The sequence below is a fragment of the Scatophagus argus genome, chromosome 15 (assembly GCF_020382885.2).
Source record: "Scatophagus argus isolate fScaArg1 chromosome 15, fScaArg1.pri, whole genome shotgun sequence".
In the NCBI taxonomy this organism is placed as follows: Eukaryota; Metazoa; Chordata; class Actinopteri; family Scatophagidae; genus Scatophagus; species Scatophagus argus.
In genome coordinates, this window is record NC_058507.1 from 13,881,839 (window position 1) to 13,895,173 (window position 13,335).

The 13,335-nt window shown below is 42.2% G+C and overlaps 2 protein-coding genes across 3 annotated transcripts; both read right to left on the bottom strand.

Moving 5' to 3' along the window:
- Positions 1-121: 121 nt before the first annotated feature.
- On the bottom strand, positions 122-7,420 carry arhgap11a (Rho GTPase activating protein 11A). 2 transcript variants are annotated; one of them, XM_046413371.1, is made up of 12 exons: positions 6,718-7,420; positions 5,717-5,784; positions 5,524-5,620; positions 5,175-5,431; positions 4,893-5,056; positions 4,658-4,798; positions 4,315-4,389; positions 3,793-3,966; positions 3,571-3,700; positions 3,181-3,289; positions 2,345-2,459; positions 122-2,227 (listed from the first exon to the last, which is right to left on the bottom strand). In XM_046413371.1, exons 1-12 carry the CDS (start codon positions 6,841-6,843, stop codon positions 729-731), a joined length of 2,955 nt encoding a protein of 984 aa, XP_046269327.1. In that variant the 5' UTR covers positions 6,844-7,420; the 3' UTR covers positions 122-728. The 2 variants fall into 2 exon arrangements, with proteins under 2 accessions (XP_046269327.1, XP_046269329.1); XM_046413373.1 differs by lacking the exon at positions 4,315-4,389 and having other exon boundaries at positions 6,718-7,419.
- Positions 7,421-8,629: 1,209 nt separating this feature from the next.
- Positions 8,630-12,100, bottom strand: LOC124072165 (actin, alpha cardiac muscle). Its single transcript, XM_046413377.1, has 9 exons — positions 11,952-12,100; positions 10,755-10,906; positions 10,513-10,641; positions 10,208-10,318; positions 10,032-10,116; positions 9,549-9,710; positions 9,262-9,453; positions 8,987-9,168; positions 8,630-8,896 (listed from the first exon to the last, which is right to left on the bottom strand). Exons 2-9 carry the CDS (start codon positions 10,881-10,883, stop codon positions 8,753-8,755), a joined length of 1,134 nt encoding a protein of 377 aa, XP_046269333.1. The 5' UTR covers positions 10,884-10,906; positions 11,952-12,100; the 3' UTR covers positions 8,630-8,752.
- Positions 12,101-13,335: the final 1,235 nt, after the last annotated feature.

Genomic DNA, 13,335 nt, shown 5'->3' on the forward strand with positions numbered 1-13,335 from the left:
CTGAGCCCCATTACAACATGTTTCACTGAACAAGTCAGTCTGATGTGGTCTCAGCAGTGGTTACATGACTCCCCCTTGTGGCACCCAAACCAGAAGAATTCAGCTGAAGAGAAACATACAATACATGCCGTTTGATTTTATTTGTCTGAAGCGGTTCACATAGCAAAGTATTTTACTGGTTCTTTGAGGGACAGACAGATGATCAATACTGCTTGGCTTTTTTTTCTCTCTCCATAAAATCCAACAAAAAGGTGCATTTTTACTTCTATCTGTTCATGATGAAACCATAAGAAAATATTTTTTAATTAAAAAAAAAACTGCAACTTAAGTAAACTTTTTTTTTTTAAAGAAAATAACATCTAACTAAGGATAAGATATAAAATGCATAAATAAAAGCATAAGACTTGTTCCAAACATTTCCAGTCATACCACCAATCACATTTCATTTGGCCTGCGCTCTACAGTCAAAACACTACCCAGCTTCAATACTGCAGGCTGATGTGTCGATATTTGACTTCTAAACATGCTTTACTACAGTAAAACAGACATAAGGCATATGAACATCTCCCATTAAGGCCCTGACACAACACAACCAGCACCTACCTCATTTAAAAATAAATTAAGACCCCTGGAATTATGGGTAGCATAAAAGGGAATGTTTCAAGTCGTGTTGCCCTACCAGACAGAGACCTGCATAGTAAGCGAACACAAAAGGCAAACTTTCTGAACTATAAATCTACAGGCTTGGTAGCAGACAGCAGCCTTACTTGGTTGAGAGGGTTTCTAGGTGAACCTCTGTAATGGTTCATGTCCTTTTCTACGACTTGCTGCACAAGGGGCTTCTGAGCTCCTGATGGATCAGGGACAGAACTGTCCATTTTGGTCTTTGGTTGGACCTTGTTGGTCACATCGCCCAGAACACAGGCCTTTGGCTTACGGGCCAAAGTGCTTGGCTTTTTGGGTGGGACTGGAGGTGGTTTCTTCATGGGACAAATACTGCTGGCCAGACCCACTTGTTCCGCTCCCTGGTAAAGCTGAAGCTGTGGCTGAGGAGAGAGGCCGCTCTCCAGACTCACCGCCTTCACTACTTGAACGCTCTGGTTGGTAGCAAGCTTTGCTATTCTACTCGGTCTACTGCTGTCTCCCAGGAGAGAGTTGATCCTGCGGACAGCCTGACGCACAGGGGTGCGCTGGAATTTGAGCGGTGATCTGATTTGTGCTGTGCTGGAGGCTCTGGGAGAATGGAGAGTGAGCTTGTTGAAGTGTTGAATGTGGTCTATCACCCGACGCTTTTCAGTCTCCAGGCTGTGTGGTGACAAGGGTTGTTGGTTTTGGACTTCGGAACCAATCTCTGGTGAAGATTTGTTGTTTTCGTGTACCACACTGTCTACAGCACCAGTTTTAGAAGGTGTATCATGCTCATCATCGAGCTGTAGGTCCAGCTTGTATGGGGTGGACTGCCGCCCGGAGGAGACGCTCAGTTTAAAGAAAGCAGGACTCTGGATGTCCAGAGCATCAATCAACCTGCTGCAGTTCACCTGCTCTGCTTCTCTTTCACTCTCTTCCGTGGAGCTGTTATGGCTACCCATAGGAGCTGCACAGAGGGGACCTTTACTTGCCTTTATTGGACTACAGTATGCACTAGACTCAAAAACTACACTGTCAATATGCAAAGGCGATAAAGCAGCAATTTCAATCTGGCCAAAGGTAATGTTTTGATCATTAGCCAGACGGCTCTGCTGAACTGGGAAACTGGAGGCCTCTGTGTCCACAGACAGGACTTTGACTGCAGGAGTCTCTGGTGGAGGAATGAGGAGGCTGTCCGATAGTTTGGTTGCATTGGTTCCAGTAGAGTTACAGGGTTCCTGTATCACAGCCTGGAGGTCACTGCCAGACTCGGTGAAGGCCTTCTTTATTTTCAGCAGGGTGGGGCCGGTTTGACTCTGGGCCTCAATGATGGAGCTCTCACTCTCCAGGCTCTCAGCACTGGAGGCACAACACAGCTTCTTAGGAAGGCCAGCCACCGCTGGGGGCTTTGATATGGCAATGGCTGGCTCAGATGTGTAACTGCCCTTGAGACATATGTTCATGGGGGTGTCTGTGAAAGATCCTCCACCGAAAGCCTGGGCTCCTACAGGAGTCTCTGCGCTCCATGAGGTCCGGTGGGAACGTGAGTCACATTGAGGTGTCAACAAGCTGTCCTCAGACTTACTGATGTACTTGGAGCCTGTAAAACAGAGTGGGATATTAGCAGGCATTACAGCTGAAAAGATCACATCATGTTTATAATAAATTTATCATTTATTAATAGACAGTTCATTTGATTTCTCCAGCTGGTACTCACTCTTGGATTCAGCTTTTCTAGGCAGAACTGATGGACTGAACTCTGTCTCTTTGGTGAAACGAAAACTGGTGGTGCTCTCCTGAGTGGCAAGTCGCCAGCCAATGGACTCAGATCCCTTTATCACCAGCATGGAATGAGAAATGAAAGATGAAAGGAAGTTCAGAGAGGATTAAGCTTAGTTATTTTGTTAAAAAGGACCCCATAGATGTTACCCAGAATGTAACATTAATATGTTAATTCCATGATTGTTGTGGTTAGTTCTTCAGAGGATGACAAAAATCACTCAGAAGAAACAAGATATTGCATTTGTAGGTCAACAACTTTATTAAATCCAGAATATACATGTAATTGTAGAGCATTAGAGAGTTTTGTACCCTAAATGTTTATTAGCTCACCAAAATGTACCCAAAAACACATTACAATATATCTGATTTATATAATAACATTCTTTCACCTGAGTGCTTAACAGAGCAAATCACCGAAAGCTGGGCACAGGAAATATCCTATGGCTTTGTACCATACAACTATGAACTAAAGTTATTTAGTAATCTTACAAACATAAGGTACTGAAAAAACAATCCAGATGTTTAAAACCGTGCATGCATTAGTTTAAATGTGTTAGATACTCAAAGTAAACGTAGAATGTCACACAATAAAAAAGTGCTAGTGTGCAACAGTTAACCCCAACAGAAACACCTCATGTGCAAATGCCTTACTTGATTTGAATACAGTTAACTGCAGCATATGCCTGCATGCACTTGATTGGTGTCATTTTTCACCGTTAACTGTGAGCCAGATAAGTTGGAATGTGAAGTCTGTCGGGCAACCACACTTACAGCGTCTTTGCTGCTCTTCCCCAGGCTAAAACGTAAGCGCAGAGATTTGCGCGGTGCTTCCTTTTTGCAGACTTTAGGAGAGAAGCAGCCAGCCCTTCCGGATTCAACTCTGAAAACGATATTTATTAAAACAATTATAAACATCAGATAAGCAGAAAAACTATGTAGCTCTCAGGTTAATATCTTACAAACTCTCATCTCTCTGTATTGTCATGGGAAACACATGGCTGTGTGGCACAATACATTTAATGGCTTCAGTTTGTCTTAATTTGTTTTATTCAGTGAGTATCAGTTACTGCACCATACTGTGAGTGTAATTTGTATGTGGCAGCAGACAAACAGCATAATTGTGTATTTTGAAAGACAACTGGAAAACAAAGAAATGTGTACCTGTTGACAGCATGTCTGCTGCTAAGCCGTCGGCTCTTCCTCCTCACAGAGGTAGCTGATTGCCTTCTAGACCTCCCTGCTGAAGACAGGGTATTCTGGGAAGAGTCCAACACCCCCGAAGCACTGTAAGCTAGAAAATATGAAAGGGAAAAGCATGTAAACATAACAACAAATTTTGAAGTTGAATAGCTGCTACCCATTTCATTAAACAACCATCAATACCTGATCCAGGAGTGGAAGTCCCGCTGAACAAAGTATTGGGAAGTAAGTCTATCCCAAGGTTCTTTTTGACAGATCTACGTTTCTTGTTTGAGAATCCAAAAGAATGGCCAGATTCCAAAGGAAGCTTTCGCTTTGAGGATGGCGTTGCAATCACAGGAGTTGCAGAGGAAAAGACTGGCAGAAATCACACAAGAATTAATGTCTTTGAATGTGAAGGATTTGCTGTTGAAAACATTGCAAAGATGATTCTGAGCCAAGGTGATGAGAAGAATTAGCATTAAATTGCCAGAGATAATCCATGCAAATGACAGGCAGACAGGCAAAGCAAACAAAAGCCAATAAAAACATTTGAAAGAAGACATGTCACATCATCATTATTAATTATAACAGCGTGTGTGAATAAATTTCATTGGAAGCGCACAAGAAGACAGAAAGTTTGCTGTTTCATGTAGCAAATGGATTACAACGGTATCATCATGCTATATGACAGGCAACAGCATCTCATCTGACCATAGTACCTACCAAGACTGTCTGACTGGGTGGCATTTGTAGGTGTTCTATTAGTTTTAATCTTATTCAGAGCACCACTGACCATATCTGAAATACGAGACAAATCGAACCATATAAAACAGTATTTACTAACTAAAGCCATTTCAAAATAACTTACACTAACTTACAGATTCATTTACAGTTACAGGGACTCAGACCTCTATTTTACTTGGATATGTCTGTGTAATGTCACTGAGTATTTCCAGTGTGGTTGCACCAGTCTTGCTGGAATTAATCAGGATAAATCTGATTTGATGTAAATCTTTGCATACTGCAGCGTTCACAAAATAATGAACCTCACATGATTTAGTCTTACCCCCAAAGCTGCGTCTGTGTCTCTTCTTCATCCCAGTGTTCAAGTCCAGCTCTTCAAGTTCATCATGAGTAGGGGACAGAACCCCCGCCTCACAGCCCATCATAGCTGGAACTTTGTCTTGAAGAAACTGTGGTAATACACCTGTGACAGACAAACGCAGCAAGATATTAGCTAAAAAGCTACAGTGCGGAGACACACACAGATGACCTGCAGGTTGTGATGCCTCAAGTCATACCAAAGTTGTGAGCATTGTCTATGAAGCAGTGCACTATGGCTGCCTGTAGCTTGAGGCGTTTTTCAGTGTTCGCATTCATCTTCTCTGTACCGTCTCCGAAGTGAAGGAGGTTGGGAGCCAAAATTACAGACAAATTACTGCCATCCATCTTATTCTCCGCACTCCTGTAATTGACAAAGGCCAAAAGATAAAAACCATCCACAATGGTAAATAGTGCACATACAGTGCTTTGTAAATAAAAGAAAAAGAACAAAGTAATCCCACTAAACATAGTTCTGGCACCTCTTAGAAACGGTGCAGAGGAAGTCAAAAAAGTGACGCAGGGTAGTTAGGTTTCTATCTGGTAGCACACATGAGAGCAGCATGGTGGCAGAGGTTCTGTCCTCCACGGTGGGGAGCTGCTGGGCCTTGAGGAAGGCCTCCTGCAGCTCTACGGGCAACACAGGCTCTGGCAACTCCCTGAAGAACTGCTTCACCAGACCGGCCACGTCACAGGGAAGTGCAGTGGACAGGCACTCCTCGCCCGCGTCCAATTTAGTCTGGAAAGACAATACACAGCTCAGGCATGTTAGACGTTTCTCGGGGTCAAGGGCCCTCAGTGAATACAAGGTCAACTTCAGCCATCACTCACCCTGAGCGCCTTCAGACGAACAACTGAGCCAGATTTTCTGAACAGACCCTCTGTGTCAACATGTGCCAGTAGCTTCATACATGCATCAACCAGAAAGCTAAGAAAAGCAGTGAAATGTCATTAGCACAAAATGTACAAGGTTGAACAAGAAATAACATGCCAACTGTACAAGTAAATAAGCAGAACCACTTGCCTTGGCACGCTGCCATATTCCATATTATAGTACGGCAAGCTCTCCAGGGACACCCCGAAAACCTTTGTCTGAAGGAACAATTAAACAATCAACAAGAAGACATTAAAATCTAGAAGATTTAACAGGAAAGCTAAACAATGAGGAAAAAAAGCTCATTTTTTAAAAAACTATATTTATTAAATTTACAGTGTGTAATAGTTCTCCTTGACAAGGCAGGAATCTCACTGCCACACACGTTTCTATTATTTTTTTCATAAGACAGTTTGATGGCTGGCTGCCAAACCTTGCTCTGGTTTTGGAGAACAATGATGAAAGATATAACAGCTCTTTAATGTTGGTTTCTAACCTCATTGATGTGTTTTGTCCATTGTTTTTTTTTTGTGTGTAGAAGAATTGCTTCATTTCACCTCTGGATTTCTTCACATAGCCAAAGTTTGTGGCATTCGTTGCAAATGCAGAAGTGCGCTGCTCATTTGAAAAGTCACAAGGTCGCTAGCAACAAACCTTGTGACTCTTGTGAGCTAATTACAAGAACACAAATAAAAACAGGACCTGATATATTAACTGATATTAAATTCATTATTGGATGGCCTGCATTGTTAAATTGTCCTACCTAAATTGCCAATGTCTATTGCCAAAATGTCCGATGGTATCACAACAATGTGCCATAAAAATTTATGAGAAAACACTGCACTTTTGTGTCTCGTTAGACTTGGCTTTCTGTTGCTGGTAAAGAAATTTATGGTGCGAATAATCACGACCACAGCGAAACAAAGCGTGTGCAGTGACTGACATGGGTGACAACAGCCTGCAGACAAATGGGTTTCATCAGCGGGGCCAAGCTTTCAGCAATATGCTAATTTGATTCAATAGACAAACAATTGTATGTCGAAAGCAGACAGATACCCTGAACTTGTCGATTCGTAGTCTACCATAATAAGAAATTATGAAGCTCAAAGTTACAAGTGAAGTTTCATTGCTCAATGGTTTTCTTTACTTACCGAGCTGCTGGTTGTTGTCTTACAGCTGACTTTGTTTTTATTCCAGTTCTTTGTCTTTATCCCGTACGCTGTGCGGAGATGTTGCACAGCCACTAGACGCATCACATTCTTCTCCATGACTTTCATTTTACACTCCTTTCTTATACTTTCCAAGCTAACTCCACAATAAGTCGTTCACTCTCTTATACCAGGACCAAAACAAACTTGACATCTGCAGTTGAATCAGTTACGTGATGACCAAACGCGTTCTGGCTTTATCACTTTCTCCAGACTTCTTTTAACTCATCCTTTCGTGGATCTTAACTGCTCACACGACTCTTGATCGCCACAAACATTTATCAACTATAACCTCAACAGTAAGAACTGCAAAGTCACGCCCTTCCAAAAAGATGTTAACGACTTGACCAAAGTTACAGTACAGAGCGCCTAATGGCTTCAGTTACAATGCAGTTAGCTAGCCAACGTTAGCCAGCTAGGTTAGCAAGTCACGTTAACTCCTAAACAAACCTTGTCCGGAAAAAAAAATAAAAAACAGAATTGTTTCTCGGCGACACACGATTTAAAATTGCCGTTTACCTCTGAAACGGTGAACTGTAAGAATTCCGCCGATTTATTTCGTCAGCTAGCTAACTGCATTGTGGTATGGTTGCTCCTCAAATCGGTTGCAAGGCAGTCTGTTTCCGCAGAGCATTCAAACAGCGGCGCTCTCTACATTCTACGCTGTGATTGGCCGAAACTGTTCGAATAATATTCTCTAGGGCGCATGTTTTACTATCCTTAGAAGCCTCGCTGGGCGGGGTAGTTTCTGTTGCACCAGATTAACTATCAAGTGACCGCCTCTGGTGCACCGGTCCACTCTGGAATAGAAAGTTATTACCCCTTTAACATTGAGAATCCACTACCCTCTTGCACGTATTCCGGTGATATTGTGTACTTAAACAAAACAGACACCCATATGTGATTTTAGGCTGTAATTATCAGCTTTTTGTGCACTCATTGTATCTAATGTGTAGTCGAGGTGTACGCCATTTGATAATGCTTTTGAAATGAAACAACATTCAGTATGTTTAAAGAGCTCTTTCAACTGAATGTGAAGACAGTACAGAACTGAGAACTGTAAAAACTGTAAGGTGACCAGGACCAAACCTCAGATACTAGGACAATTTAATGTTGTAATGCACTGTAGGAACAAATGCTCTAGCGCAATACTGTTACTGTAAGTAACCTCTTACAGTGTAAATTAATTTCTGTAAAAGATTGAAGTTTACTGTGTGACATTAAGTGAAAATGAGTTTGCACTGTACAAGAAGTTCCAACCTTGCAGACTTCCATTACAAAGTTCCTCTGTCCTGGCTTTAAGAAATATTTACTGAACCAATGTTCACTTCTGTCTTCAACCACTAGGTGGAAGCATCACCACTTATGCTCCAGAGTGTGAGTGTGGCCTTTAAAAGTAGCTATTTGCTTTGCTATAAGCATTGACAGACCATGGTTTTAAGGACAAAGACTAGATCCAAAAATAGAAAATTACATCAGTGTTACCATTTTACTTTCAGGCTAGGTGTTGGCAACAAAAGACAAAGCAGCAGAGTGTTTTTAGGTTCCAGCATCTAAAGCAACATTGGTGATTCACTTTCTTAATCTGTGTTCATCAGCTGCTCAAATACCTGCTTTATGATGATGGTCTGGAGTTAAATACATACAACAACGTGTTATTGTTGATGTGACTGCTGTTTCCTTGTCTGTGTGTTTGAAACCAAAAGATGGGATTAGGCCTGGTAATCATTTTTTATGTCGACTTTTAACTTTTGCCCTGTTTCTTTAATCTGCAAACTATTTAATAAATCGTCATGGAGCAGGTCCCTCCTCATGTGGTGTAAGTGTATGCTGGTCACAAAAACTGTACCAGAGATACTCTCAAAGGGCTTATCTTTATTACAGTAGAACATACAGATATATATAGATAGATATATATATATATATACAGGAGACAACATCATACAAATGCATGGACAATAGGAGGTTGGTTGTGTGTTTAGAAGCATTTCCTGTGGACAATGGAGGGGCCTGCCTCATCGTACTCCTGCTTGCTGATCCACATCTGCTGGAAGGTGGACAGGGAAGCCAGGATGGAGCCACCGATCCAGACGGAGTACTTCCTCTCAGGTGGTGCAATGATCTAGGTAAGGAATAAACACCATTTCAGTTTTGTTAAGTGTTAATTCACTTTCTCTTGACTTGATGACTTAAGCATTTGCTGTTCTCTCACCTTAATCTTCATGGTGCTTGGGGCCAGAGCTGTAATCTCCTTCTGCATACGGTCAGCAATACCAGGGTACATGGTGGTACCACCAGACAACACATTGTTGGCATAAAGATCCTTACGGATATCAATGTCACATTTCATGATGCTGTTGTAGGCGGTCTCATGGATACCAGCAGACTCCATACCTGGTAAAGAGAAAGCAAAAAAGATGAGTTCTGTCTGAAACAAACACTACATTTCTTAGATCTATTGACAAACAAATGTAACTAATTACTCACCAATGAAAGAAGGTTGGAAAAGGGTCTCTGGGCAACGGAAACGCTCATTACCAATGGTGATGACCTGACCGTCAGGCAGTTCATAGCTCTTCTCCAGGGAGGAGGAAGAAGCAGCCGTGGCCATCTCATTCTCAAAGTCAAGAGCCACGTAGCACAGCTTCTCCTTGATGTCACGCACGATCTCACGCTCAGCTAAGTTCACACACAATGTTCAGATATTGAGAAAAAACACTTGGAAGCCTCTCATACATACGTTAAACAAACGACCCATGATTGCATAAACCTACCGGTTGTGACAAAGGAGTAGCCACGCTCAGTCAGAATCTTCATCAGGTAGTCAGTCAGGTCACGACCAGCCAGATCCAGACGCATGATGGCGTGTGGCAGAGCATAACCCTCATAGATGGGGACATTATGGGTGACACCATCACCAGAGTCCAGCACGATACCTTTAGCAAGTAGAAAGGAACCATGGTTTGTCAGCTATGCATGTCTGTGAAGTTGAGGATTTGCAGCTAAGTCTGCCCTATGTCTCACATCATAAACTATACAACGCTGCTGAAATCACTTGGCACAGAATCCGCTGGAGAGGAATTAACACCTTCCCTTAACAATAAAGTTGGAATATACACAAATGATAGACATCCTCAAAATGTTCAACAACATGTTCAGCAGTTTCTCCCTTGCAATACAGCTTCTTATTTTAGGTCATTGCATAATTGACCAAGGATTTAAATTGGGTACATGTGAAAAAGCTGCAGTGCACTGACCGGTGGTACGACCAGAAGCATACAGGGACAGGACAGCCTGGATGGCCACATACATGGCAGGAACGTTGAAGGTCTCAAACATGATCTGCAAAAAAATCAAGCAGAATGTGAAAGGTTTGCCTTAACCAAAGAGCAGGTGTGTGATCATGGGGCGAGGAGTAGTGACTATAAAGTACCTGGGTCATCTTCTCCCTGTTGGCTTTGGGGTTCAGGGGGGCCTCAGTGAGCAGGGTGGGGTGCTCCTCAGGGGCCACACGCAGCTCATTGTAAAAAGTGTGGTGCCAGATCTGACAAAGAAGGAAAAAGAACAGCGTTTGTCCATACTGGAACAACTCTTGGCTAAATAAACAACAAATGGGTCTTCTAAATAAAGCGCAACAACAAGCAGGAATTTATGATGGCGACCAGGCTGTGAATTCACAGGAATGTGGAAGGTCAGCTGCCATGAATGTCGTAAATGAGGCTCGCTGTCAACACACACCTTCTCCATGTCATCCCAGTTGGTGATGATGCCATGCTCGATGGGGTACTTCAGAGTCAGGATACCCCTTTTGCTCTGGGCTTCATCACCTACGTAGCTGTCCTTCTGACCCATACCCACCATCACACCCTGAGAGAAGAAGAATAAGAGGAACATAAGACATAGAAAGAAGAAGCTGCTCTTACATTTTAAGGTAGGATTAAAGATTTAATGGATAGCAACGGGGGCAGATTTATGCCTACCTGGTGGCGGGGCCTTCCAACAATGGAAGGGAAGACAGCACGGGGAGCGTCATCTCCAGCAAATCCAGCCTTGACCAAGCCAGAGCCATTGTCGCACACAAGGGCGGTAGTCTCATCGTCATCACACATGATTAGGCTTTATTTGGGGTGATCTAAAATTTCAAGTGGGATAGACACACACAGAGAGAAGGTTTATTCTAAGTATTAGGAGCAGCTGTCTAAACTTCCCATCATAGAAAACATAGCACAAGTGCTAGTTATAATTCAACAATCACACTTTAATGCTGGAGTGGCTAATGATGTGATTAGGCCTGCTATATCTGGAGAAGTTGATGACATAATCAGTAAATCATTCATGTGATGTATTAGCTGCGATCCAAAGCACATTTGAAGACCTGCCAACACTATCTCATAACTGCACTAAACTTATTATCACTTTCACACACTAATGCGACCCACTTCAATGGGTGCTATCTATAGAGTGCTAATTAAACATGCTTTTGGATGCTATTTTGGTGCTAACCTTGTTGTACATCTACTGATACCATATCACCACAGCCATGATTGTTCCTGGGACATCTCAGAGCTGCTGAGGTAGCACCAAAAAGGGGCATAACAGAGAGACCTGTGATCTATTTTAAGCTCAGCACCCCTGTCGTGCTTAACGGGGTGAAACAAGTGACACATGGATCTCCTGCTATTTCAGGTCTGTGAGAACTTGTCTGAGAGCCAGGCCAGCACCCATCCGTCGGCATGCTACTGTGACACTTGTTTTACTACATGGCTCCATGCCCCAGTTGCCTCTTAACTTCATTCATTGAAGCATAGGTGGATTTGGCCAACTTCTGCTCAGCTTTAGTGTACTCATCCAAGCAACACCAGCACAAATCATGCTTGAGATACAATATGTGTTGTTCTATCACAGAAAATCACATCTTATAATCGATGTTAACTTCAACATCTCATGGCAATTAATCAACCAGAAGCAGTAATTCCAGTTGTACCTGAAATCAACAAGCCCAGTTAACAATTATAACTTGTGAAAACCATTAGTTAGTAGCACTCACCATTCAATCATCTCAGTTTCATCAACTCAAAGTACAACTAATAGAAAATCACCACATAAATGACACTGATCACACAAATGACGCAGACATCTTCAATAATTCAGAGAAACAAGCAATGAAATGTACTCACCAAGGTGCACTGGTAGGCGGATGCTTCCACTGGGACGAAAGCTGAGGGTGAGAGGAGCCCCTTAAATAAGACCCAGACTGAGTGTAGGGATGAGGGGTGGGGCCGAGGGTTCACACAAGTCCAAATAAGATCTGCAAGCAAAAATCATCAAGCCACAGGAAAGTGTTTTACATACATGGATTGAAGTCACTTGAATGACACAAGTTCAGTGAAATGCTGGTAGAGAATGAAAAGCTGCTGAGTTAATCTGATAGTGAATAGCCTATTACTGGTAGGTTTCAACAGAAAAGGAGGGGTCAGAGGTCTCTACCTCCATGTGGTTTTATTATGTTTCTTAATACAAAAGAACAAAATTCACACCAATACAGTGTCTCTTCTGAAAGCAACCCAATGAGTCATTTGTATTCCTGAGCTGAAAGTTTATTTCCTGAACTTTATGAACATGAATGAATATGCTATTTATGAATATGTAACTTCAGTCCTTAAAACCATTATAGCCATGAAATTATATATCATAAAACACTGTATTTTATGCTATTCAGATATATACATAAAGTGTCTCTACAATGCAGGAATACATACAGTGTGTCTTATCTCTTAGGACCTTTTACTATGTTCATAGCCACCTAGAAGGCTCACTATGATGACCCAGGCAGGCCAGCACCACTGGTGTCTTGTTAAGGATATGATAACATTGTATATGTCTGTGAACCATGCTGCTGGTATGTGCGTTGAGCCTCCTCAGTGTGTGGAACAGCTGATGGTAACGCCGGTTGAGCTCTGTGTATCATCTGGGTATCTGAGTGGCCTGCTGGTGTCAGTGCTCAGAGCTGATTGGCCCAGCTGTCTCCTTGTAGGGTTATAGGGAGCAGCAGAGTCATAAATGTGCGGCCACTGAGGTTCCCATGCTGTGAGTTTGCAAAAAGGAGTTCCATGTTTGTGCCGCCCACTTTTCCATATATTTCCTCCACGTACATTGCACCTTATGAGGTAATGCACACACATCTGTGCAGGAATGAGACAAACATTTGACAGATTATTTGTTGATACAATGCTATTCCACATGAAAATATCATATATGGTCAGATCTCAGGGAATATCATTCATGCATTTGTAATGCTAAAAGGAATGTATTTATATGGACCGTCAGGTAAGAAAGTTTCACTCAGATGTAAAACAGCAGCATATAATATGTGAGTTTATATCATAACTAGAAGTATGTGAGAGCATTCAGTTGAACCAGTAAATACCAGAGCCTCCTATTTATAGCTATTTCCTCTTTATCTCAACAGATAGGAGCTGGATGCAGCTGAAGCATCTCATAGTTATTTGCATGCCAGTAAAGACTTTTATAGATTGGATTATTATTGTTTTGATACATAAA

What these genes read in the sequence shown, in the direction of transcription:
- LOC124072165 (XM_046413377.1), bottom strand. Translation starts at nt 10,883, where the DNA reads ATGTGTGATGACGATGAGACTACCGCCCTTGTGTGCGACAATGGCTCT. An exon ending in ACTGGGATGACATGGAGAAG is followed by an intron (nt 10,319 to 10,512) that starts GTGTGTGTTGAC and finishes CTTCTTTGTCAG; the next exon opens with ATCTGGCACCACACTTTTTA. An exon ending in CTACTCCTTTGTCACAACCG is followed by an intron (nt 9,454 to 9,548) that starts GTAGGTTTATGC and finishes GTGTGAACTTAG; the next exon opens with CTGAGCGTGAGATCGTGCGT.
- arhgap11a (XM_046413371.1), bottom strand. Translation starts at nt 6,843, where the DNA reads ATGAAAGTCATGGAGAAGAATGTGATGCGTCTAGTGGCTGTGCAACAT. An exon ending in ACACAGACGCAGCTTTGGGG is followed by an intron (nt 4,390 to 4,657) that starts GTAAGACTAAAT and finishes CTCGTATTTCAG; the next exon opens with ATATGGTCAGTGGTGCTCTG. An exon ending in GACTTCCACTCCTGGATCAG is followed by an intron (nt 3,701 to 3,792) that starts GTATTGATGGTT and finishes CATATTTTCTAG; the next exon opens with CTTACAGTGCTTCGGGGGTG.